This window comes from Rhinolophus hipposideros (genome assembly GCF_964194185.1).
Source record: "Rhinolophus hipposideros genome assembly, chromosome: 12".
Taxonomy (NCBI): Eukaryota; Metazoa; Chordata; class Mammalia; order Chiroptera; family Rhinolophidae; genus Rhinolophus; species Rhinolophus hipposideros.
Genome location: NC_138058.1, coordinates 32,160,819 through 32,186,310, shown reverse-complemented (window position 1 = coordinate 32,186,310; position 25,492 = coordinate 32,160,819). Strand labels below are relative to the sequence as shown.

The following is a 25,492-nucleotide window of genomic DNA, read 5'->3' as shown; positions in this document are numbered from 1 at the left end:
AAGACCAAAGTTTGTGTGGTTTTTCAGTAAACTGAATAACCAATCTTACTGAAAACACCAATAAGATAACTGAAAAATCTTGTTAAGTTGGCAGCAGTTACTATACTCACATAATGTCCACACCTCCTGCAATAGCAGATGATGATGTCTGATCTTTGCTGGATGAAGAATCAGTAGTACATTCTGGTTCGGATACCGAATCGCTGCTGCAGGGCTCGCTATTTGGAGATGCATTTCTTTGAGAGGTAGCGTCAATTGCTATAGGTGTTAATTCACTCTCACTGAATGCATCACTTATAAATATGCCTTCATGGATTAAATAAGCCACCTCTGTGTCTAGAGAATTATCTTTTGTTGCATTCTTCTGTTGTGAAATCTCCTCCAACTCTCTAGTTCTTTGGTTTTTGTCAAGAACTGAGAGAACAACGCTGTGAATGATATTTAATGTTGCCTATAAGAAAAGAGGATACATTTTTAAAGGATTTAAAATATCTTGTACCTAAAGTCCCCAAAAGTGAATTCTGTGTATGTATTTTCGAGCATCTTATAAATGAGTGAAGGTCACACATATCAGAATTTTTGTCACTTTTTTATTACACAGGAAAGGTGACTTGTGAAAAAGAACTGCTCAAGACAAATGGGTTCCCTAAAGCTTAGGAATAGAGTTCTGTATTTTAATTGATTTTGTAAATGGAAATCTCCCTAAATATAAAAAAAAGTGAAAATATGACCTAGTTATTGAGTAATTTACAGATACAAATTTGTTATTTATCACTATCAATGGGTGCTTAACGTTTTGGGAGAAGTCTAAATTAATACAGTGAATCACATTTTACAAAACTTTTCCCATTATGACTAGAGAGCTTATACATGTGACTTAGCATTCCCCAAATGTCAATAAGGAAAAGTTGTGTCACAGATAAGTACCAAAGCTCCCCAGACCATTTTAATATGATACTCAGAAGATGCCAGGAATTTTAATTAGCACATACAACACAATACTGACGTCTAATAATTCAAACAATATCTAATTTCACAAATAGTCTATTATACTCAATTCCTAACGACTCTCTTATTAAAACATAATCCCAACCAATATGTATTAGAGTCTGTGACATCTTTTCTTCTGAAATATGCTGTGTGGTATTTTCTAAAGCTCTTTAGAAAAATTACAAAAACAAAGAAACTGTGTTTTATTCCATTTGATCTATATATATTTATAAACCTAAAAAGTTGAGTTAATTTTAGGAATATTCTGGATAAACTGATAATCACATGAGCTTACCTTAACTCTCTGTAGGAAAACTGTAAACTTAGAGAAAATATCCTTTAGCAGGTCAAACCACTGAGGAAAATTCAACATTCTCATCTGATCTGCAAGCCTAGATTAAAAAAAAACAATTCAAACAAAAATGATTGTCTTTGGGCCAATATGATAAATGATATAAATCTACAAATTGGAGGAAACTGTACTAAATACTATCTAGTAACAGAAGAATAATGCTATTTCATCTAGAAACCTAACCAATATTATAAAACTGAGTTGAAGAGGTCAATTACCGAACAACTCCTCCTTATTTAAATATCTCTAAGACTAGTCTAGTCAAGTATACTCACTTATGAATCTTACATAATAATTCCATGTGAACATGATTCATGAACATTGGATGACAAGTCATAGAGATATAAACAAATTTGGGTTAAAGGCGGAGAAGACATATTCTGAAATAACTACAAATAGGAACATAATACCTTCCTTAATAAACTTAATAATCTACTTTTCTAATAACAAACTAAAAAGTACTTTTCCACGTATGAAAGGTAATATGGCATAGAGGGTAAGAGCAAGAGCTCTTGGGCCACACTGCAAGTTCCCAACCTTGCCATTTTACTAGTTAAATGATTCCAGACAAAGTAACTTAACTCCTCCATGCTCTTTCTCATCTTAACATGGGGAAAGTAATAGAACTTATATGGTTGCTGTGAATATTAACTAAATTAATAAGAAGTACTTAGAACAACTCATAGTGCATAAAAAAGCACTATGTAAGTATAACATAATATTAGTATACAAATATCACACATATAATATATACTAGATATAATATATGTCATACTAGTTATATTATTAGTATAATATATAGTAAAACTAATTATAATATTGGTATAATACAGAGGGTGCCAAAAAAATGTATACACATTTTAAGAAAGGAAAACTGTATTAAAATTGTAATACTCAATATATACCAATAACAAAAGATGAATAAAATCCACGTTTGACTTCTGCAGTAAGAGGTGCTCAAAGTGGTTACCATCAGCGTCCAGACACTTCTGATTACGGAGAACTACTGCTTGAGCAACGCTGACCAAAGTGTCCACTTAGACATTGGTACCCCCGGTACATAGTACAGCCAATATTTTTATAGCTGACATCAACCAATAACTTCAAGATTAAAAAATTAATGCAAAACAGAATTCTATAAAGATATATTATAGTACTAAAATGACTTACTATCCTAACCTTTTAATGAATGCTACTGCAGCTAAGTTTATTTTCCAAAGATACACCTATACTTGGGATAAAGGAAGTTCTCTGAGAAAATACCTTGGGGAAGAAAAAATTTAAAAATAACTGACTCTCTTGTCCATAGGGCTTTTGATAGAGTCCCAATAACTTAATTTTTCCAACTACTGAGTGATTCCTGCACTATTAGGGTTGCTTCACCTAATTCTGAAACTGAGTTTTCAATAGGTAATAGCGTGGAAATTAAAACTCCACAATCCTCATTCTGAGCCTGGCCGAGAGAAGTTTCACAGTTGTCCATATTGCTATTCACATCTTAAGCCAGTTAATAAAATTTACATATCTATGTGAATCAGAAATTAATAATCGTAAAACATTTATCACTATTCTCAAAATAAAAGAACAGGGATTTCAAGGGTGAAAACAAAAAATTACAGACATAGGCAATTCAAAATTATGTACTCAAACTTCTCAAAACCTATTAGAAGTTGGTTTTGAATTATTTGGCTAAATAATTTAAATTTAACAGTACTCTTCGTCTGAAATGGATTGTCTTCAATTTCCCCCCTCCATATCTACATTGTATCTGCTCTACCCTCTCTCTGCCCGGGGAGGCTGATGTGCTGGGCTTGGCCAATGAGGAGTCTATAAAAGATTGGAAGGAGAAAAGGTACTTACAGCTCCATCTACTTCCCTGAGGGGTTGTTGCCTCAGGATGACCACCTCCCCCCAGTGAAGACCACTTGAACTACTGCATTTCTTTCTGTTTCAACTACTACATGTCTTTCTCCTTCTGAATTCTATTAAGCGCTCTCTTCCCTTGTCTGTGTCACCTTTTCTCTGACTGATAATCCCCAAATGAATGTTTATACTTACTTCATAACCGCATCTGTATCTATTTCTTCTATTTGTGAAACCTTGTTAATCACACACTGCAAAATTTAATTAAAAATACGATTAATGTGAATTCTAAGTGCTACATTGTTCATTTGTATATTAAAAAGGGCCTCAATGAGCTAGAAAGTAAAAAATTAATATTTAAAAAAAGTATTTATATTTTGAAAATACATCTAAAAATAAAAATAATAGGGCCTCAATGACTGTGATAATTCTTTTACCAGACTTCCCTGGTGTCTCTTATACATACCTCAAGGTGTTTAAAAAACTGCATCATCACCCTTACCCTATTAAAAAATTATTCCAGGGTAGCTAGAACTGTATTAATTAAAATCTCCACTATTTAAAACTGTTCAAAACATAAAAAAAGAAAAAAAAACAGAACTATAATAGGAATAAGACATAAGCCCCATATTAAAATTCTAAAAGAAATACAATGAATTTCTATATATTAATTTTGTATCCTGCTACTATACTGAATTCTTTTATTAATTCCATTAACTTTTTGGTGGATTCTTGAGTTTTCTATATATAGTATCATGTCATCTGCAAATAGTTTCACTTCTTCTTTTCCAATCTGGATGCTTTTTATTTATTTTTATTGTCTGACTGCTATGGCTAGACCCTCCAGTACCTTGTCTTGGGCATTCTTGTCTTGTTCCTGATCTTAGAGGAAAAGCTCTCAGGTTTTCACCATTGAGTATGATGTTAGCTGTGGGTTTGACATATATAGCTTTTATCAAGTTGAGGTAAGTTCCTTTTATACCCACTTTGTTGAGAGTTTTTATCATAAATGGGTGTTGAATTTTGTCAAACGCTTTTTCTGCATCTATCGAGATAATCATATTATTTTAATCCTTGGTTTTGTTAATGGATGAATCATACTGCTTTTGAGATGTGGAACCACCCTTGTATCACTGGAATAAATCCCACATGATCATGGTGTAAGATCCTTTTAATGTATTGTTGAACTTAGTTTGCTAGTATTTTGTTGAGAATTTTGGCATGTGTTCACAGGGTATGCTGACAGATGAATGGATAAAGGAGATGTGGTATATATACAATGGAATATTACACAGCAATAAAAACGAATGAATCTTGCCATTGCAACAGCATGGATGGATGTAGAGCAGGGGTGTCCAAACTGCGGCCTGTGGGCCAACTGTGGCCTGCAATTCACTTTTTATTGTCCTGCAGCTAATTCCAAAAATATATTTAGTTTACTTAAATAAACCAGGTGAGGCAATATGTACTTCACCTCGAGTGAGTGGCCCGGCTGTTTGTGTATTTTACCGCATATGGCCCTTGGTGAAAAACGTTGAAAAAAGTTTGGACACCCCTGATCTGGAGGATCATATGTTATGTGAAATCAGTCAGGCAGAGAAAACATAAGTACTGTACGGTTTTACTTATATGTGGAATCTAAAAAAACAAAACAAACGAACAAACAAAACAAAAAACAGATTCACAGAAACAGAGACCAATGGGATAGTTACCAGAAGGGTAAGAGGATGGGTGAAAAGGAGGAGGGAGATACAGTCAATATAATTGTGGTAAGTTTGCACGGTGACACATGATTACTAGAATTAGTGGGGTTATTATATTGCAAGGTATAAAAATGTCTAATTGCTATATTGTACACCTGAAATGAATATAACCAATATACTACCGTATACCACCTATACTTAAATAAACTTTTTTTTAATTTCAAAAGAAATTCATTTTAGAGGTTACAGTTCTTTTCAAGACATGCCACAGTTTAAAGTTAAAATAAATAAATGCTTAGACTTCAGAATAACTCTGGGAATTAAAACAGCATTTTAAAAAACTTGTTTAAAAGTATAATATAGAGAAAATTGTACAAGTTATGTTTATAGCTCAATAATTTTTCATAATGGAATAGACCTGTGTAACCAGAACTGAGATCATAAAACTGAACACTGCCAGTAAGCCACTCTTCCTGCTCCCCACCTAGTAATTACTTTCAAAAGACACTACTATCCTGATTTCTCATACCATAGATGAATTTTGCCATGTCTGAATTATACATAAGTGGAATCATACAGTGTATACTCCTTTGTGTCTGGTTTCTTTAGTTCCCCAGTATGTATGTAATGTTCATCCATGCTGTTCCATGTAATTTATTCATTCTCACTGCTGTATAGTATTCAACTGTATAATTATACTAGAGTTCTATTTATCTTTTCTACTGATAATAGAATTTGGGTTTTTCCAGTTTTTTTATTAGAAATAGTGCTGCCATGAAATTCTTATTTGTCTTTGGTGAGCTTATATATGCATTTCCGTCAGGTAAATACCTTGCAGTAGAATTGCTGAGTGATCATATATGTGTATATTTAGCACTAGTAGATATTTCCAACAATTTCTGAAAGTGGTTTAAACAATTTTAAAATAAGTGTTTTAGTCAGTGTTAAACAGAGGTAAAAGATGGGGTGATTATCTTTTTTTTCCCGTTTACTTTATTTTTTTTTTTTTTATTTTTTTTTTTTATAAAATACCTTTTATCTTTATTTTCATTTTATTTTTTTTAAAGATTTTATTGGGGAAGGGGAACAGGACTTTATTGGGGAGCAGTGTGTGCTTCCAGGACTTTTTTTTTTTTCCCAAGTCAAGTTGTTGTCCTTTCAATCCTAGTTGTGGAGGGTGCCATTCAGTTTCAAGTTGTTGTCCTTTCGGTCTTAGTTGCAGGGGCCGCAGCCCACCATCCCTTGCGGGAGTCGAACCGGCAACCTTGTGGTTGAAAGGACGCGCTCCAACCAACTGAGCCATCTGGGAGCTCAGCCCGTTTACTTTATTTAAACATGAAAAACTCAGTAATGTGCATTCAACTTAATGATGATCAATTAAGACTAATAAACACATTTAAAATTGTTCCATTTCATATATAGAAAAACTGAAGTTCCATGAATAAAATTTATCTGAGTAAAAAAAGTCAAAACAAAGATTATGGAAGACTTAAAAACACATGGATTTTAGTTTACAATCATGATTTCTTAGAGATTAGGGTAAGGTGAAATTAATATTTATCTACTGCTGGTGACAGTATACAATGTGATCAAACAATATGGTGAATGTTTAAATACAAAAATGTTTTACAGTAAAAGACACATTGCCATTAATCCTCCTCAAAATACTCCCCCTCATTTCGAAAACACTTATCCCATCATTCTTGCCACTTTCTGAAGCGGTTCTGGAAGTCCTCTTTCGTGAGTGTCTTTAGTTGTGCTATCATGGCCGCCTCAATGTCCTGAATCATTTTGACTTTGGGGAAGAGCCAGAAGTCCCAGAAGTCACGAGGTGTCAGATCCAGTGAATATGGTGGATGAGGACACACCGTAGTGTTTGACAGAAACTGCCGTATACCCGAAGCGATGTGTGACACGGTGCATTGTCATGATGGAGGATGACTTACAGCACACTTTAAAACACACCTTCCCTCCACCATAGCTCACACCCAACTGAATACATGGAACAAGTTGAAACATGTCACACACTGTTACTAAGGTTCAACATGCCACTTCCCATATTGAAGATCCCCGCTGGATGGCACTCGGCAGCAGCATTCACCGTAGTTTGTGATCACAACAGAGGCTCCATGTCACACATTGTTTCTGGTATGGCAATTTCCGTCAAATAAAAACATCATGGTGTGTCCTCATCCACTTTATTTACCAGATCCGGCACCCTGTGACTTTTGGCTCTTTGGCTCTTCCCCAAAGTCAAAACGACCATGAAAGGTAAACGCTTTGAATTGATTCAGGACATTGAGGCAAAGGAAAGGTTTAACTAACATAATGTTTATGGAATTTTAGACAACCATTAAAAGTGATGTTTCTGAAGGCTTATAATGAGAAAATGCTTGTTTCTAACTGAAATATATGTACAAGTCAAAATAATATATACAGTATGATAGCAACAATGAGAAGCATCAGTAACAATTTACACTTAAGTATTAAATGATAATCTTTTGGCTGAGAGGACTATGTTTTTCTTCTATTTTTCTATATTTTCAATTTTTAAATAAATGAGAAAATATTACTATTACACTATACATATTATTTCTAGGATCATGTAAAAATAAACTTCACAAAATATTCTAGACCAAAATATATCAAATAAAAATGTATAATTACCTGTTTAATGATATTCTTTGCCGTAATAATCATTTCTTCACTATAGATTTCTAAAAAATTAAGTTTTCTTTGTTTTAAAAGTCCAAATACAAGAGATATTAATCTTTCCTATTAAAATAAAAGAAGAGTATGTAACTTCATACTTTAAAGATAAAATAATCTCAGAGGTAGAAATGTTCAACATCAAGGGTTTTATTGTTTGATCCTCAGAACTCTATCCTGCATATGGTATTTTCTAGAAGCCTACAAAAACCCCTACCACAACAATCTTGTCATCAGATTTTTAGAGTCAGTGTTATAAAACAGGTAAATCCTATTTCACTACAGTGGATCAAATGAAGCTGGTTTGATCAAAATAATCAAACCAGCAAAATAATGTAAGAGTATATTTTGGCCTAGTTTCAACAAGTGGCTAGAAAGTATCCTTCTCAAATCCTCATGATCAATAAATAGCTGGTGAGCCCTGTGCTTTTTGATTAGTATAGAACACTAGAGTCATGACCTGGATGATTCTAGGGGGAATTAACTGCTTACAGGTACAAATCTCTCTTAACTACTTAGGCTGCTATCAGGGCTTTTGGATTCACTAGTTCTTGACAATAATCAGCATTAAGAACTTACCAGACAAGTGAAGCCTGTATATGATGTATTTGTATATGTATATGCATAAACTATGTTCATAATAGGTGCTCTGTGAATGTGAATGACTGATAAGTTACCATATAATAATGATCACTTTTTTAAAAGACATACTCTGGTACATGCATATACATTAATTCATCCTATACCTGTGTTTTGAACCTGGTTTGTAATATATATAAAGACCTCATTTTAACTCCAATTTCTAATTAAGCTGTAAAATTATTTTATCCTCTAATTTCACAGAATAATGAAAAATTACGAGTATCGTGCTTGCTAAAGTCATACTTAGTGAAAGGCTTCATAGGTCTGATAGAGCTTGAAATTTAATGTAATTCTGTTCACTACAATCTGAGTAGAATGTGTTCTAAACCAAGGATGTTAAGAATTAACACTAAGCAATGACATCAATTTAATTCCACAGTTCAAAACACATACCTCTTCTAAAATTTGACAATCATCTTCCAGCGGTCTATTTAAGTCACTGTGAGAATAAGTAGAAAATTCTGCAATCATCATTTTATCTATCAGCTTTTCTAACTCACAAAGTTGTGATCCCAAATGCCTACAAAGGAAGAAGAAAATGTTACATATAGTCATTAAAAATCCAAATTCACTCCACAATTAAGGGAACTAGTAGGCAAAACCTTTCTATCTGACAGTACTTGTGCAATGTGATGTTTCAATAAATGTAGTCCTTTAACTTAATAAAAATAACTGCAATAGTTTCAAGTCATCTCCCAAATTCTATTTTTCTCTGTAACCTCCAGTTAAAGGTGTTGTAGAAAACCTGGTTCTAGAAATTTCATGACTGCTTTTTTGTCTACTTGTTACAGACAAAATATTCAGGTATTCTAAGTCCTTTCTTCATTAACCATTTACTAAATATCAATGCCAGTAGCTCCTAAGCCATTCATTTATTGCACAAATACAAGCACCTACTATGCCCGGCCCTGCTCTGCGTGCATATAAATATCTGAAGGACTACAGGGACTGACTATAGAGACAACTCAATCTCTGTCATCATCAGTGTGAGTTACTGTGCAATACCCTTCAGGTCACTAAACTGGAAGTCATTAGAACACAAGACTGAAAATGTAAAATACTGAACTACAATCTATTCATGAAACTTTTTCTCATAAAATATAATGTTTCTTTTTAATCTACCTCTAATGTTTGCAGATCCTAGCTAGTGTTAAAACGAGAAGGACTCTCTTCTGGGTAGAGTTATGGGGGTGGTAAGAGCAGGGATTACTAAAGGGACTTGGAGCTTTTAGAAAAAGCATACACTCACTGTCCAAATGACAAGAATGGTCTCATGTAGCCCCTGTTCTGCAGGGCACCAAGGATGAGCACCTCTGCGTACAAAGAAATTTTTGCCAGTCTAATAGCGTCATAGAAACAATGGGTTGAAGAAACCTAGGTAATCTAGTTGGTCCAAAGTATTCCAAAAATTAAGTGAAATAGGCCAATGGGAAATCTGTTTATATCCCAGGATAAAAAACTTAAAGCTCTATCTTTGGGGGCAATTTAAAAACATTCATATTTAAATAATTAAAAAACAAACATTTAAAAAAATATATACTACATTTACTTGAAAAACCCTTAATGTCAGCAACTATGTTTACTAAGACAAAATATCGCACATTAAAAAAAATTAGTTTAAACCATGTGAACTTTTAGACAGATCCATTGCTTTTCTTTTATAAACAACACATGGTAAGTGGTGTAGTGATAATTTCGAAAAATCTGATGAGGAAAATAATGTATAAATTTGCATTTTGCTATATGAAAATTGTATTTCTTACAACTAATTAGAAGATTAATAAGGTTCTCATAAATGGCACCAAACAAATTTAGAACATATCCACTAGTACAAACTAAAACATTGCCATAAGGGGAATTTGGCAGTGTCAACCAAAATCACATGGGCAATTAGCCTTTGACCTAGGAATCTCACTTCTTGGAATCTGTCTCAGAGATACACTGGTAAAAATACAAAAGAACATATGTTCACTGCAGCACAGTCAGTAACTACAAAGGAATGGAAACAACTCAAATGTTGACCAATGACGGCTAGGAGAATATATCTATCATAAGAGACACTACACACTTTTAAAAGGATTGAGGAATACCAATTAATATGCCATATACTGCTACAGAGCAGTTTCTCAACCTCTGTTCACTAATGCCCCTCTAATAAATCTTTTTAGATATCTTTATTCTTAATCAGCCTCTTAAAATTTTAATATCATAGATATACCTACGTATCTGTTTATGTACTATGGCCCTTTGGAGGGCCACAAACCATTGTAATATCCAAGATTTTATTTCACCCTTCAAGACCAATTTTTGCCCCCTTGGGATGATAGCCGCTATTGAGAATGCATACTGTAGAGTGATCTCCATGGTATACTGTAAGGTGAAAACAGAAAGATGGAAAAAAGAATGTATAGTATGCTAATGCTTATTGAAGATGAGGGAAAGATGGAGAGATGGATAGATAGAGGGAGGGGGTGAATGGATGGATAAATATAAACTAAAACTTTTTAAAATGGTGACTTACAGGGGTAGCTAGGGAGAAAGAGGACCAGGATAGAAGTTAAGTAATAACCTTTGATAGATTTGATTTTGGAACCATGTAACTACTTAACATATTTGTAAAACATTACATTTTAAAAGATCAATCTTTAACTATCAAAAGGAAATGAACCTAAGTGTGTATCCAGTTAGTGGCAAAATAGAGGAATTACAACAAGCGACTTTAAAACAGTAATTTATCTATTCATCCCACAAAGGATGTTATCTTAAGAAAAAGAAATCCTATGTTTGTAATAATCATAGTGTTAGTTCTGAGAGCATTCAATTCATATTATGGGATAAAACAAATGAGTAATTATGTTGACATCATTAGGAACCACTGTCTTCAGCTTATTCAAAAGGAGACACATAAGTAAGATTGAAGAAGCAACAACTCTGTAGTCCTGAATTTAAATCGAAACTATCAACATGAACTCAGATTTCTTCTTCATAAAGGGAAATTTATTTTCTAGCTCTGTCTACTACAAAGGCCACTATATTACCCAGGAACATCTTTGGTGTCCAGACTGTAATTTCCAAATACCATTTCCTACTAAAAGAAACTAGAGCTCCTCAGAGAAATGGCAGATTACAAGTCTGGGGCAAAAAATATAAAATATGAATATCTTGTCATAACACAGAGTAAGAAAACAATCAATGACGATTCAGGAATCATATCAAAGGACTCAAGAATGAATGTTAGGAGGTTCGTACAAAAGACAGAACAATTTGAATATTGATAAAAATAAAAACAGCAAAGAACTTAAACACTTCAAATATATATAAATCCATGTGCTTCTAAAAATATTACACTCATCAGTTACCTTTGGAAGATGCTAAATATTCAATGTATTATTTTTCAAAGTGCTAAATATGGGAAAAGAATCTAGAATTTATCCTGCCTATGCTTGTAAGAAATATCTTTCATAGTTATCAAATAATTGTATGTAGAAATATTGCTTTAAGAAAATATTCCAGTTACTAAATGAATAAGGAAGTATACAATTAGAATATCATGATTTGGAACCCATAATGAGATGATAAATCTAGGCAATGAACATCAAATGGAGGCTAATGTCACAAAAAGAGAGACATTAGATAAATGCCTCTTGACTGAAATATACACCACTACCTATTAGGTACTCTTAATGAAAAGTAAAACTTAAATCTGGTCAAGCATTTAAATCTAACCACAAGGTTATAGAAATATCGGTTTTTAAAAAATGCAGATTCAGTTGGCAAATTCTAACTTTGAGAAGGTTCTACAAGACAAACAACTAAATTTCTTCAATAAATATTTTGAAAGGGAGAATACAAGAAGAATGAAGAACTACTATATATCAAAAGACACTTGAAATATATCAACCAATTGCAATTATAGATATTATTTAGATCCTGATTTCAACAAACATACTATAGAAATGAATTTTGAGACAAACAGGAAAATTTGAACAGTATTTGAAAATACGAATATTACAGTATGTTTTTAAAATCCTTATCTTTCAAAAATACATAATGAAATATTCATGGATGAAATGAAATGATGGTTTGGATTTGTTTCAAAACAATCCAGGAGTAGGGGGAGGGTATAGAGAAAAAAAAGTTGGTCATTTAGTGTATAACTCACTGATAATATACAATTTACCCAGCTTTATACAACTCTCTTCATATAATTTCCTCTATTTTTGAATATGTGTGAGTTTTCAATAAGTTTTTTTAAAAGCAGTAACGGTATAACATAAATCTACACATAACTTTCCTATTGCTTGGTTCTCAATTTTATGAGATCAGAATCCCTTGTAAGGCACATTAGAGGTTAACACTCAGGTATATGTTACCTTCAGGTATGAATGAATAGTCTTCAACACATCCCAACAAAAGAATTATGGTAGGAAGTCAGTATGATTATACCTACTGATGTTTGGGCATCAAAATAACAAAATTGTCATTTCAGCATATGTGAGGTTATTTAACCCCAGATCCTGTCTTAAATAACTGAGTAGCTTCATTATTATGCATTCTTTAATTTTACAGCCTGATAAATAAGAGTAGATATCAATCTCAATACTAACATTAAATAGTATTTATTACATAATCACAGGTATACAATACATACAAAAAATTTGTCTAAACAGATCCTTAAAACTTTCAGAATTAAAACGTTCTACAAGATTCACCTATTCATCCTTGCTCTAGTTTTCTTTTTTTTAAATATTCTTGGCTACTTTGACAATAGATGTAATAGTAATTGCCTGCACATTATTATTAACCATATTAAAAATATATGATAAATCTGTTAAATTTTTTTAAAGCATATATCCTAATAATCACATACAGTAATGTATTCTGGTGAAAGAGATCTGCTAAAATGACAAACAACTAAAACATCACTTTCTGATAAAGTACTTAGGCCCATATATGCTAAATGGGAACAATTCCAGTACTTCCTATTTCAACATGCTTCAATTTGTACATTAATTCAGATCTTCTACTAAGCTGTGTATTCACTACAATGACCTTTGTACTGTTTTTATCAAAGATTTATGTATCAATAAACTCTACAGTAATACTAGTTTCATCAAATAGTGGAAAATCTGGGTTGTGGCTTCATCCCAGAACATACAATGTGGAGGCTTTCTTATTATAATGCTTTGAAGATCTAAATTATACATTACATCAGGATCAAAGAATTTATTAAATACTTTTGATACTTCCAATAATAAAAATCCCTTACAAGGAATCCATAGGTGACCTCAGATCAACGAAACAATAAGCTGGAACCTATAATTAACTGAATATTTTCCACCTTTTCTTCAAAAAAAAAAAAAGAACCCCAAAAAAGGTTTATGACTAGAAAACAAGCTAGTTTCATTAATTTTTATGCTAAAATCAATTACCATGGTAGGTCCTGGTTCAGCAAATCTATAACTCAATTGCCCCCAATTTAACATCTTTCACATTATAAAATTAGCACTGATGTTCCAAGTGATCTATTGAGGTCCCATAAACACTCAATCAAATATATTACAAAGCATCTACTGCTCTAAGGTCAGATGAGACTTGGGTTGAATCTCGACTCTACTGTTTCTACCTTTCTGTATGACTTGGAGCAAGTTATCTAAGAGTTTCTATGCCTCAGTTTCCTTATCTATTAAATTGGGATAAGATTACCTATCTCATAGACGTTTTTTTTTGTGGGGGAATCAAATAATATATGCAATATCTACTTAGCACAGATGGTCTTAGGTTTCACAACGGTGGTGATAGAGTAATGGTGGTAATAAGTAGTAAGAAAAAAAAGTTTCCATGTAAATATTTACAATAACAAAGAGCAAACAACAATACTACATCCTTGAATTTCAAGGGAACTGAGGGTTTTCTATACCAAAACCTGTAAGATTATCATGTTTCAAATATATCGTAGGCCCATAATAATACTTCTGTATTACATCTGCTTAACAAGTATTTGAACATTATGATGAACCTCAGCAACATTTTCAGTTAAATTAGTATAGGCCACAAATGATATATTTTGTTACACTGATTATCATATATTTTTATTGCTAATAGCAGAATTTCATTTCATGAGTAATGGTTAAAAATATGTATGTCTAAATAATTCAAACTGCCCAATTTTGCAACAATTTAGGCAGTAAAATCATTTAAAATTGTTTAAAATTATAAAAATCAACAAATATACAAAAGATCCATTTTAATATTTATGAATTATGCAATGGCCTAAATTTCCCACTGTGTAAATTACTATTCACGTTCAGAAGAGGGAATCACACAATGGGATTTTTATACTGGAAACAGATACATTGTACCTCTAACACATTAGTAGAACCTTCTTTGAATAAAGACAGGAAGATGCTTTAGTTGAAAACTTTGTTTTTTTAAAAGAACAAAACTATGTAAGAAGACGTTACCACTTTAATTTCAAATCCTGATAAGAGTATCCAACAGTAATTAAAAACCAGGGTTCTCAACTCTGGTGCATGTTAGAGTCTCCTAGAGAGCTTTAAAAAAGAGATGTGCAGGCCTTACCCTCTAAGAAGTCTGACTTCATTGGCTTGGATGGGGTATAGCATGCTATACTTAAATTAAAAAATAAATTTTGAAAAATTAAGAAGATACAGCTGTGAAAAAACTGAAAACAATGTTTCAGTTTGAAATTCATTTCACTGATTCACTTTACATAAAGAAATCATGATCTAATTAAAAAAGTAGAAATAAAAAAAAAAGCTCTTTTGAGAGTTCTAAAATGCAGCCAGGATTAAGAACTACAGTCATACATAAACTATAAATGGTTAATTAGGGATGATGATATGGAAAATAAAAGGAAAAAAAGAATAAGAGAATGGTACAAAGAGTCAAGATACATTTGGTAATATCCTGGATAATTCAGATTCCGTAAATATGTATCAAGATGTATGACATAGCCCTTGCTTAAGACATTTAGGGCCCATTAGAAAGATTTTTTAGAAAGTAACACAAATGACAATAAAATATGTTAGAATGGTATCAAATTTCACTAGATAGTATATACAAAAAGTTCTGGGAGTTCAGAAGTCACAAATATTTATACAGAAAATAACATCAAGGTCAAAAAATATAGAAAGAATGAGAAAAAAGAAAATATACATAAGCATTTTTTACTACCACTGACTAGGAAATATACAACATTAGGTTAGTAGTATACAGAAAAATCATATACAAATAAGAATATTCAAATTCTTTTTAAATAAATAGCAATTTTCAATTGTAGTAATTTGACTATTGGAAAAATTTTAGTATGAAAGCTCCCTTAAAAGCATTAGAAAAAAACACCATAGCTGAAAGCAAAACTTGGACTAAGATCTATCAAATGGAAAGAATATTAACAAATTAATCCAATAGAGTCCTCTGATTCTACTGAAAGATTTCTTATTTTAAGTAAGACTATGCTTTTCTAAGATACGCCCTACAAAAAATGATTAAAATTTGGTCTCTTGTATAAAAAAGAGAGAAAAGTGTGTGAAATTCAAGTACAGCATCTCTTATCTCCTACTGGGAGAGAATAATAATGTTAATAAACTAAGAACACAGGTTACACCACTAACGTTTATAGTAGACAAGAGACCTATAATACATGTTATCCTAATTGATCAGACAAAAATATAGAGCTCAAAACTATTCTTACGCTTCCAAATAAAGTTAAATGGCCTTAAAAACAGTTGTGAAGCTATAAAAGAAACTAATATTGATATTTAACAACTTTACAGCAAAAAAAAAATGATGAAGTCAAGAAAAGTAAATCATCAGATAGGATTTTACAATAATTAAAACAAAACTGTCAGCGTTAAACTACTTCAACTATAAGACATTATTCTTCCTTCATTAGAAAAACCTTTTCTTTTACAGTACTTTTATCTTTGAAAATTATTTGCATATGAAGATATTTATGAGAAGTACAAACTCAACACATTTCTGATGTCAAACTTTCATACTTTCAAAGTTTCATACAAACTTTCATACTTTCAAAGTTTCATACAAACTTTCAGTGATAACTGTACTAGAACTGACATTTGATAGGCAGCTTTACAGAAATGTTTCAATATGAGGAATAAACACTCTCTATACATGTGTAAGTTCCCAAAAAATAATAGTAGAAAAATATTTGAGCAAAACATAGACAATCAGAATATTTGAAAGTCCTTTTAAAAATCATATACAGCAGGTCCTCCATAACGTCCTTTCGTTCAATGTCCTTTTGTTATAATGTTAATGAGGGGAAAAACAAAGATTCCCAGCTGGGGCCACAGTCTTTGTAATGTCTACATGCTCTCCACATGTCTATGTAGATTTTCTCTGGGTACTCCAGTTTTCTCCCAAATCCCAGAGATAATCACATGACATGACTTGGCATGTCTAAACTGGCTCAGGCTGAGGGAGTGTAGATGTGAGTGTGCCCTGTGATGGAAGGGTGTCCTGCCCAGGGTTGGTTCCCACCTTATGCCCTAAGCTGCTAGGAGAGGATGTGGCCACCCCTAACCCTGAACTAGAATAAACGGGTTGGAAAATAATTGTCTTACTTGTTTTTATTAATCTTTCTTAAAAGTAGGCATAGCTCACATGTATTTCAATGTTTACTATTAGAAGTGTTCTGAGTCTTTATTTAGAAGTTTGGTGATGTTTCCATGACCAGAAATGTGCCACAGGAACTTAACTCTTGTTCACAGCAGTTAGCCTATGGCAAAACTGGTTTCATTATACATCGTTTTGCTGAAAGTCACAGTATCCAAGAACCCATTCACAACGTTAAGTGAGGACTTAATTCAGTAACTTTTTTATGAAGGACATTTTTTCTTTTGAGTTAAGGTACAAACCAAAAAAAGTAAGGTTGATGACAAAGGTAAACTCTTCCTCGGGCTCAAAATAGATTATAAAATTTTCATTCTGTCTTCCAATAAATCATAATTGAATAGGAATAAATATCAACCAGGTTCTTAAATATTTTCTAGATAGCTTTGGATGACTATACTTTGCATCAATGTTACTGGGCATAAACTTGTGAGCCAAGGAAAATAAAATAAATTACATGTCCTTTGGGGTAAAACTGAACAGTTTTAGAATTTGTGTTTAGTAGGCAAGTATTAAATCTTTGATTCTATTTCTCAGCACTGTTCTGTTCAGAGGACAAAGCAGTCTACTCTGCAGAACTGGCTCCCAGTATTCATTAACATTCATAATATTATACAGTAGTGGTAAGTGAAAAATACAGCTTCCATCATTACAGAAGTCCATTTTTCTAAAGTAGTGACAAAAATTTATATTATTTATTTAAAAATATATTTCACATACATTCACAGAAGACAAATATTTTAAATTTCACAGATGAAAAGAAAACTAAAAATCATTTAGTCACCCTGGGTTCCATGTTGGAAAATCCAAAGTAGGCTTGAAAGGACTATAAACTACTCAAAATTACTTGCACAATTTTATGTACAGGGTTATTTTTACGGAAGGAGTCCAACAACAGCTGTCAACAGATTCTCAAAGAGGTTTGTGACTCAAACTTTTTCTGTAAACGTCAAAGTCTGATATGTTCCTCTCCTAAGGTTAGACCTCCGTAGCAGTCCATACATTCATCATTATGCGGTATTGCACTGTATCAGAACTACTCAGTAATTTCTGTCTCCCTCCTCCTGCCAAATAAATTGTAGAACAGTGTGAGCAGAGAACATCTCTGCTTTGTTCATGGCTATAATTCCAGTATTCTGCCTGGTGTCTGACACATAATAGGTAATCAAAATCATTTCTTCAATGAATGAATCAATCATTTATGTAATTAAATTTGGGCCAAGTTTCAAAAAAGGCTTTCTAAATGTTCCAATTATATATCCTTAGTCAATAAGAATTTATAATTCAATCAAACTTATTTTGAGGCTAAGACTATCTTAAGTATCTATTAAGTTTTAGAACACATATCTTCCATAAAACTTCTTTGTAGTTACTCAGTAGTATAAGGCTTGGATAGGTTTCCCAGAAAATAGGAACTTCCACAAGCACACTGCAAGCCTGCTTAACTGAATGAAATTTTGATGGCTTGCAACTGGTCTATCTGTAAACTAAACATTTTGATTGGATATCACACAAAATAGCAGAAACCCTAAGCTTAAAAGTTATTTCCAAAATAAGAACTCAGGAGAAATTAGGTTTTTTCCATCACCATGTAGAATTTTTTGCAATGCGATAATAGACAAAAACTCAGAAATAAATTTCATTAATTATTAAATTTAAAACCTATTCAAGAGCTTTTAAAATGAACTTAATTTTAGATGTATTAGTCTTCCTCCCTCCACCTTGATCTACTGTCTTGACAAAAAACTATTTCAACATTTTCAAAATGTTATCATTTTTAGTTGTAACTAGCCTTTCATTGATTTCATCAACTAGAAAATTTAATTTTGTTTCTCCATCTAAATGGACCTTTAAATATTGGTCCTTATGGTCGTTTATTTAGCTAAGACTAAAATATCAGAATGATAACATTACTAAACAAATCAATCTCGAAGAAAACATACCATGTAACTTTAAATATATTCACACTTCTTCAGCTAACATTACACACTAAAATTTATCCTTTAAAAATTGCTAACATTATTTCTAATGGTTTACTTAATGGACATACCGGAAGCCGTGAATGCCCTGAAGTTCCTGCTGTAGGACCTCTTGTGTTGTTGCTATTAAGTCCAACGCTCCAACAAATTCAGAAGTAGATAACAACACCTGTACTGTAGGCTGAGTCTGGTGTACAGTGGCCATTAACTTCAGTTTATTGTACACTTTAACACAATTATTTCTGGTAAGTGCCAGTCTTAAAATGTGTAGTGATCCTTCACACATTACTTTGTCAATCTGTGCAATTTTATCTCGAAGCATTTTTACAGCCTGGGAAGTTTTCTTGAGGTAGTCCTGCAATTCGTGTTGAGAGGTCATTGCATGAAAAAATGCTTCTGAACGTAGAGAGATCTGGTGAGCAATGTTTACTTCCACAATATCCAGATAATGGCTCAGCTTAAGAGGGAAGGAAAAAAAATCATGGAGTATTATAAGTATACCTTCCTTGACTATCCAAATATTTTCTGAAAATGATACAAGATTTCTACATGTATTTTAAATCCCATCGCGGGAACTGTTTATTTATGGGATCCTTGATAACATAACGGAAGGGAGATGAAAGATATAGCCTAGAGATTAATAAATATAAAACAAATGAGTTAGAAGGTGATTTACCTTCTTCTGCTGCTCCTGCCATTACCGCCCTCCAAACACCACCACTTTCTAAAAAGTAAGAATACCCCCCCAGTCATCTCAGATTATAATCTATTGTAGCTTCAGAAATTCTAAGATCTAAGAGAGCATGATCTCATCCCCACACACCACTGCCAGTACCAACATCACACAGCACTTATCTGACTACAAGATGATTATAGCTACCATTTATTAACCTCCTCTTTCTGTGTACCAGGCATTGGTATTTTATATACACATTTTCTAATTTTAACACTCTTTAAATACAGATATTATTATTATTCTCATTTTACAGATGAGGAAACTGAGGCCCAGAGACATTAAATCACTTGAATAAAGTCACGTGGTTAGTAAATGGCAAAACTAAAATTTGAACCCAGGTCTGTCTGGCTCAAAAGCTGAAGTTCTTTGTACTATACCATGATGTCTCAAAATGCAAAAAAATTCACAAAAGAAAGATTGGTAGTCCAGTCACAAATTATAAAAAGTACTAAAATTCATATTGATTTTTTTCAAGGCTGCTTATTTTACATTTCAAAAATTACTCTTTTATCAATTTGTAAAACTCAGTTTATTTCCAGTGTATTTTCCTCTTAAAAGGTTGACAAATGCCTTAAACAATTAGCTCACATATATGTATTTGTAACACTACCAAGATGAATTCCCAGAGTAACATATATTAAAAATGTTTTCTAATTTCAAATATGGACTTCTAAGACTTCAGTTGTCTTTTCTTCCTTTCTAACTGCATATGACATTTTTGGCTACATTATTTTTCCATTTCCTTCTCACTTTTTCACTTGTAGATTCGTCAACCTAGCTCAAACTTTAGGCATTATCTCTGAGAAGTCACAGCATTAAAGGATTAATTGACTTTCAACATTTAGGACTCATAAGATTAGAAGAGATTATTTGGTTACCAAGCTGTTTCCTTAAAACCATGCAATGCAGGATCACACATATCTTTTATAAGGCTCCTTCAGTAATCTATTAGGTTGCTGCAAAAGTAATTGCTGTTTTTGCAATTATTTTTAACCTGTTAAACCACAATTACTTTTGCACTGACCTAATATTATAATATAAAATAGGTTTCAAACAAGAAATTCTTCCAGTTTAAATCTCTTGAGTTGATACCCTTTTGTTCTTGTTATCTTCATCTTCAATAGAGCTGTTCATTTATTTACCTAAAAAGCAATGTGCGGACAAAGGTACTAGAGTACACTGCAAGCTAAAATGGACTCAGTTTTCACAATCAATGGAGAATGGGTAACTCCTTTAGGACAATGCTATTCAGAAGGCAGTTAATATGCTGCTGCCAGTCTGTGAACTGTTTATCAGGTCCATGATAAAATAAGGAACTTTGTTGGAAAGTAAAATCAACTAAGCCCACTGCACTGTTTTTTCATAGAAAGACTTTCTTAATGAAGCAAACAGTGCAATGATTTACATTCTAGTGCAAACTCCTTATCTCATCACCAGCACTTTGGGTACCAATTTCTTTGGATACAAATTTCTTTGATCCTGCTTGTAGCATCCCCCCCTCTTTAAAGCTGGCAAGATAAAACAGCTGATAAAACTCAATCATAAAGTGAGTTTGAAAGTGCTCCCTTAGAAACCTGTCTTCCATTACTTATCTAAGAACAGAGCAGAATGAGGAGTGAGAATGTAAATATACCAGCGTGATTCAGCAACTTACAAAAAAAAAATCCATTACTGTAGTCACTTTAAACATTTAGCGTTAAGAAAATTGTTTCATTTGAATTTCAACGATTTTGGCAACTTATCAATATTCCATTGATTTAAGGCATTAATATTTTCATAATTCATTTCCTATTAAATTTCTATAAACTGAACACTTTTTAAAGTATTCCTAAAAGTATCTATGTAGATCAATGAGATTTTTATTGGCTTTTGTTGTTTTTCTCTTTTAAGGTATTATTCTACCAGAGAACATACTTATAATGTGAAAAAGTGGTCTGGGAGTGACCTTATGTCCAAAAACCCATCATTTTCATTAGACTTATGAGTTTGTTTTTACTCAAGGAAAATCTTTATAGATCAAATGTTACCAAAAGAAAAAGTGAATTTATTTTCATTTTTAACTATAAAAAAAAGGAATACTCATGATTCTTTCCCTACATTTCTTCTCCATCCTCCCCAAGCTAGGCTTTTCTTCAGTTACTGAAGAGGACTGGACCTATTTTTTTGTTTTGTTTTGTTAGTTTCAACATACAAACAACAAACATACAAAACAACATAATGTCAGACGTAATTTATTGAATAGTCTTCCTGAGACAAGCTTTCATACTGCCAGGAGATGTCACTAGACTGAAACAAACAAAATGCTTTATTTTAAAAAGTTTAAGAACCACAGTTTTAGAAAAACTCTAAACTGAGTGCTGAGAGTGAACAGGTGAAATTTTCTGTTCAAGTCTTACTTCCTGTTCAAATTTTAAAAGATTCTTGATATGTGAGTTATTTTTAAAGTTCTACATTTTAAGTGATATTGAAGATGTTGACTTCTGAAATATAAAACTTTGTAAAAACTTTTAAAGCTGCTGACTGGTAACATCAAAAGACTAGGCTTTACAAAACTGAAAATACAATAGGAATACTGGTGTGATATTTTTGCTTCAAAATAATCAACCTTAACTATGTAAATGAGAAAAAATAGTGCATCAGGAAAAGTTGATTTTCTGTGCTTTAAATCATAAAAAATATAAAATTGGTCAAATATTGTTTGGGATAAACTTGAAGCAATTACAATTACATGTGTTATCTAACATATCCTTTCAATTGAAATTCCATCAATTGCTGTTTCAGATAAGAAGCACTCAAGCAATAAGTTTTTCCTTTTTTACCAGCACAACTGCATTCCACTGAATCAAAACACTGTGTTTCCCCGAAAATAAGACCTACCGGGAAAATAAACCGTAGCATGATTTTTCAGGATGCTCGTAATATAAAATAAGCCCCTATTCATGCTACGGCTTATTTTCCGGTTAGGTCTTATTTTCCCGGAAACATGGTACTATTACTTCATCAGTTAAGATTCGAAGGCTTACAATGATCAGTAACAATAAAATGAAATTAAAAGAAGTATTGCTTACTAAATAACTAAATCTGAACCCATGCCAAGTAGTACCACTTAACTAGAACAAAATTTTCTACATGGAAAAAGTAATAAAGAAAATACCTTTTCTTGTAGCAATTTTGAGGAAGCTGCATCACGATTTCCTTTTCCACCAGCAGTATTAAAATGAGACCATGGTAAAACTGAATTAAAAGTTAAGGAATCGTCCAAGGCAAAATCTGGTTTCATAAAAATCTATCAAAAAATGCATTTCCCTCTATTAGATAAATATTTTCTTTACATCCATTATCCCTTCTAATATCATAAAACCATTAAACAATAATTAACTTGGATCTCAAGCATAAACAACAAAAGCAAGTTATTTACATAAACATCTGTATAAAAATTGTAGGAATGTCTCATCAAGCTAACGCTGCTCATGAAAGATAGGAAAATGGTTTTTTTGCCTTTACCAGTGGAGGTGATCATTCCATTACAACTTGATCACACACATTAATGCAGTCCCACTGGACACATACCAAAGGGAGACATCATATCCTAAATTATAAATCCATAAATTATCCTAAAATTTCCATATTATTTTCTACTGATAGTGGTTTTTTAAAAATGCCAAATATCAATTTCTCTACACTTATATTCCTACTTTGGTCTGCTCAAAATTCTTTCAAAACTGGTTTTATAGATTAGACATACACAAAATTTAAAACCAAAATAAATTTCAATTTTATGAAAAGCTTATTCCTTTTTTCTTACATATCACACCCATCTGGGAACTAAATCCTACTTGTTTTATTTCCTAAATATCACCTGAATCCCCTTCTCTTCTCTAACTCCACAGCATTTCATCAGCGCAGCTCTTCATTATCTCTGGATTAACAGTAAATGGACACTTACTGATGTCCTTCACCAATCTATCTACTACCCTGCTGTCAAATATCTCTAAAATGTAAGTATAACTGAATTAACTGTGGATCCCCATGATCCACAGACCAAACTCTTAAGAAGAGCATCAAAAGCCCTATCACTGTTTTGGACCCACTTACCTCTTTGTAACTTGTCACTCTCACTATTTACAAGTTAAATTCTAGCAGTATCCAACTACCTTCCATATCCTCTTATGCTTAAGTATCTTTATATATGCTTTTGGCATACATAGAATGCCCTTTCTTGCCTATCTTCCTAGAGAATATGACCCAATCTAAAGGGCAAACATGTCTCTGTGTGGCACAGAGATTAATCACCCCATCTCTGAACACAAGTTCACCATGTATACTTATTTATCTCATACTTCACAAAATTTATCCAATATGTGTATCTGCCCCAGAAGACTGAATTTATAGCTTATTAATCTTTGTATTCCCAACATCCAGCATAAACTTGAAACATGGTTTAATCGATTAATTCATTTATATACTATATTTCATTATATTTACTGATTCATTTTATCTATATCCAAAAATTGTTATGAATGTGATAGGTAAAATCTAACTAAGGACATGAGTATATTTTCTAGTTACTGCTTTAGTATAATTGAAAGTACTGATTAATTCAATAAATATTTACTGATTATCTAACTCTTATGCTAGGCACTGAGGGGGGGGAAATAAATTATTACAGAGGTACTAATCCCAACGATCTTTAGTCCAAGAAATGTGATAAAATATATGCATAAATATCTAATAAGGGGAAGAGTGCCAAACGCTTTAAAAAAGAAAGCTGGGATCTAGATAAAATGCTATGGGAATTCAGCAAGGGAGCCAATTATCTTCAGCTAAGGGGAACTGTATTCATGAAAAGTTGCCATTTTAGCAAAACTTGTAAAGGATTAGATATGGGGAGCTGACAGACAAGTTTTCCAGAACTGGGCAAGGAAAGTACGGAGCTAGCATAAAAGTTTGGCTGAAGTAAAAAATGTAAAAAGATTACTAGGCAAAAATTAAGAGTGTGACCATGATGGAAATGAATACTGAAGGGCCTTAAATTACAGTATTTGAGTTTTATTTTACAGAAATTAAAGAACTTTAAAAATAACCGCCCCCTCTTTGTTTCTAACTTTCATCTGTCTCTTCTCACCCTACAGAGCAACTACTACAGACCTCTTTGAGAATCTGATGAATGCACTGGATTCTTTCCCCAGGAAAAAAACCTCATCTATTATATATCTCTACAAAATTTTTCTTACAAAAAAATTTATTTTAATAATTTGAAGGGGGGGGTGGTGGCCAGATGGCTCTGTTAGAGCACGAGCTCTGAACAACAGGGTTGCCGGTTCAATTCCCACATGGGATGGTGGGCTGTGCCCCCTGCATTTGTAGGTTTCGGTGATGAAGAGGATGCAAAAGAGAAAGAGAAAAGAAAAGTGATGCAACAAGGTCCCAGAAGAGGCAAAGTGATCAAAGTGTCAGAAAACAGCCAAATGAAAGCTTCTTACAAGGCAAAATTGAAGATCAAATATTAAAAAGCAGTATTCTCATTTTTTAAGCTTTATTACCTTAGGTACTTGCTCCAGATCTGTCCTGGATTTATCTGTGGAAAAAAAGGAAAAGAGAAAATAAGAGTTTTTGAACTTGTTTTCATTTTACTGCCATAAAATATATTTTGACAGGTTCAATACTGTACTAGGTCACAATCAAGTAACCATAAAGTTCCTTCCTTTAACAAGTATCTATCAAGCACCTCCTATATGCCTAGTAGTAAACAAATCACTGAACAAGATTTATGTCTCAAACAATATTTAAAAACTGTATAGTAGCAAAAAAACAACTAACTACATTTCACGTCTTTTTAAAATGGACACAGAAAGCTTGA

General features: G+C 32.6%; 1 protein-coding gene across 5 annotated transcripts in view; it reads right to left on the bottom strand.

Moving 5' to 3' along the window:
• VPS54 (VPS54 subunit of GARP complex) overlaps positions 1-25,492 on the bottom strand; it is a 94,933-nt gene that overhangs the window by 27,862 nt on the left and 41,579 nt on the right. For all 5 annotated transcript variants that reach the window (XR_013994666.1, XM_081069332.1, XM_081069330.1 and 2 more), the window contains exons 5-12: positions 25,176-25,210; positions 22,787-22,918; positions 18,968-19,353; positions 8,653-8,779; positions 7,576-7,683; positions 3,401-3,456; positions 1,286-1,382; positions 111-451 (exon numbers count right to left, since the gene is read on the bottom strand). Coding sequence is in view for 4 of the 5 variants with exons in the window: in XM_081069332.1 (XP_080925458.1) it covers positions 111-451; positions 1,286-1,382; positions 3,401-3,456; positions 7,576-7,683; positions 8,653-8,779; positions 18,968-19,353; positions 22,787-22,918; positions 25,176-25,210 (1,282 nt within the window). In the remaining variant the exon portion in view is untranslated. The remainder of the gene's footprint in view (positions 1-110; positions 452-1,285; positions 1,383-3,400; positions 3,457-7,575; positions 7,684-8,652; positions 8,780-18,967; positions 19,354-22,786; positions 22,919-25,175; positions 25,211-25,492) is intronic.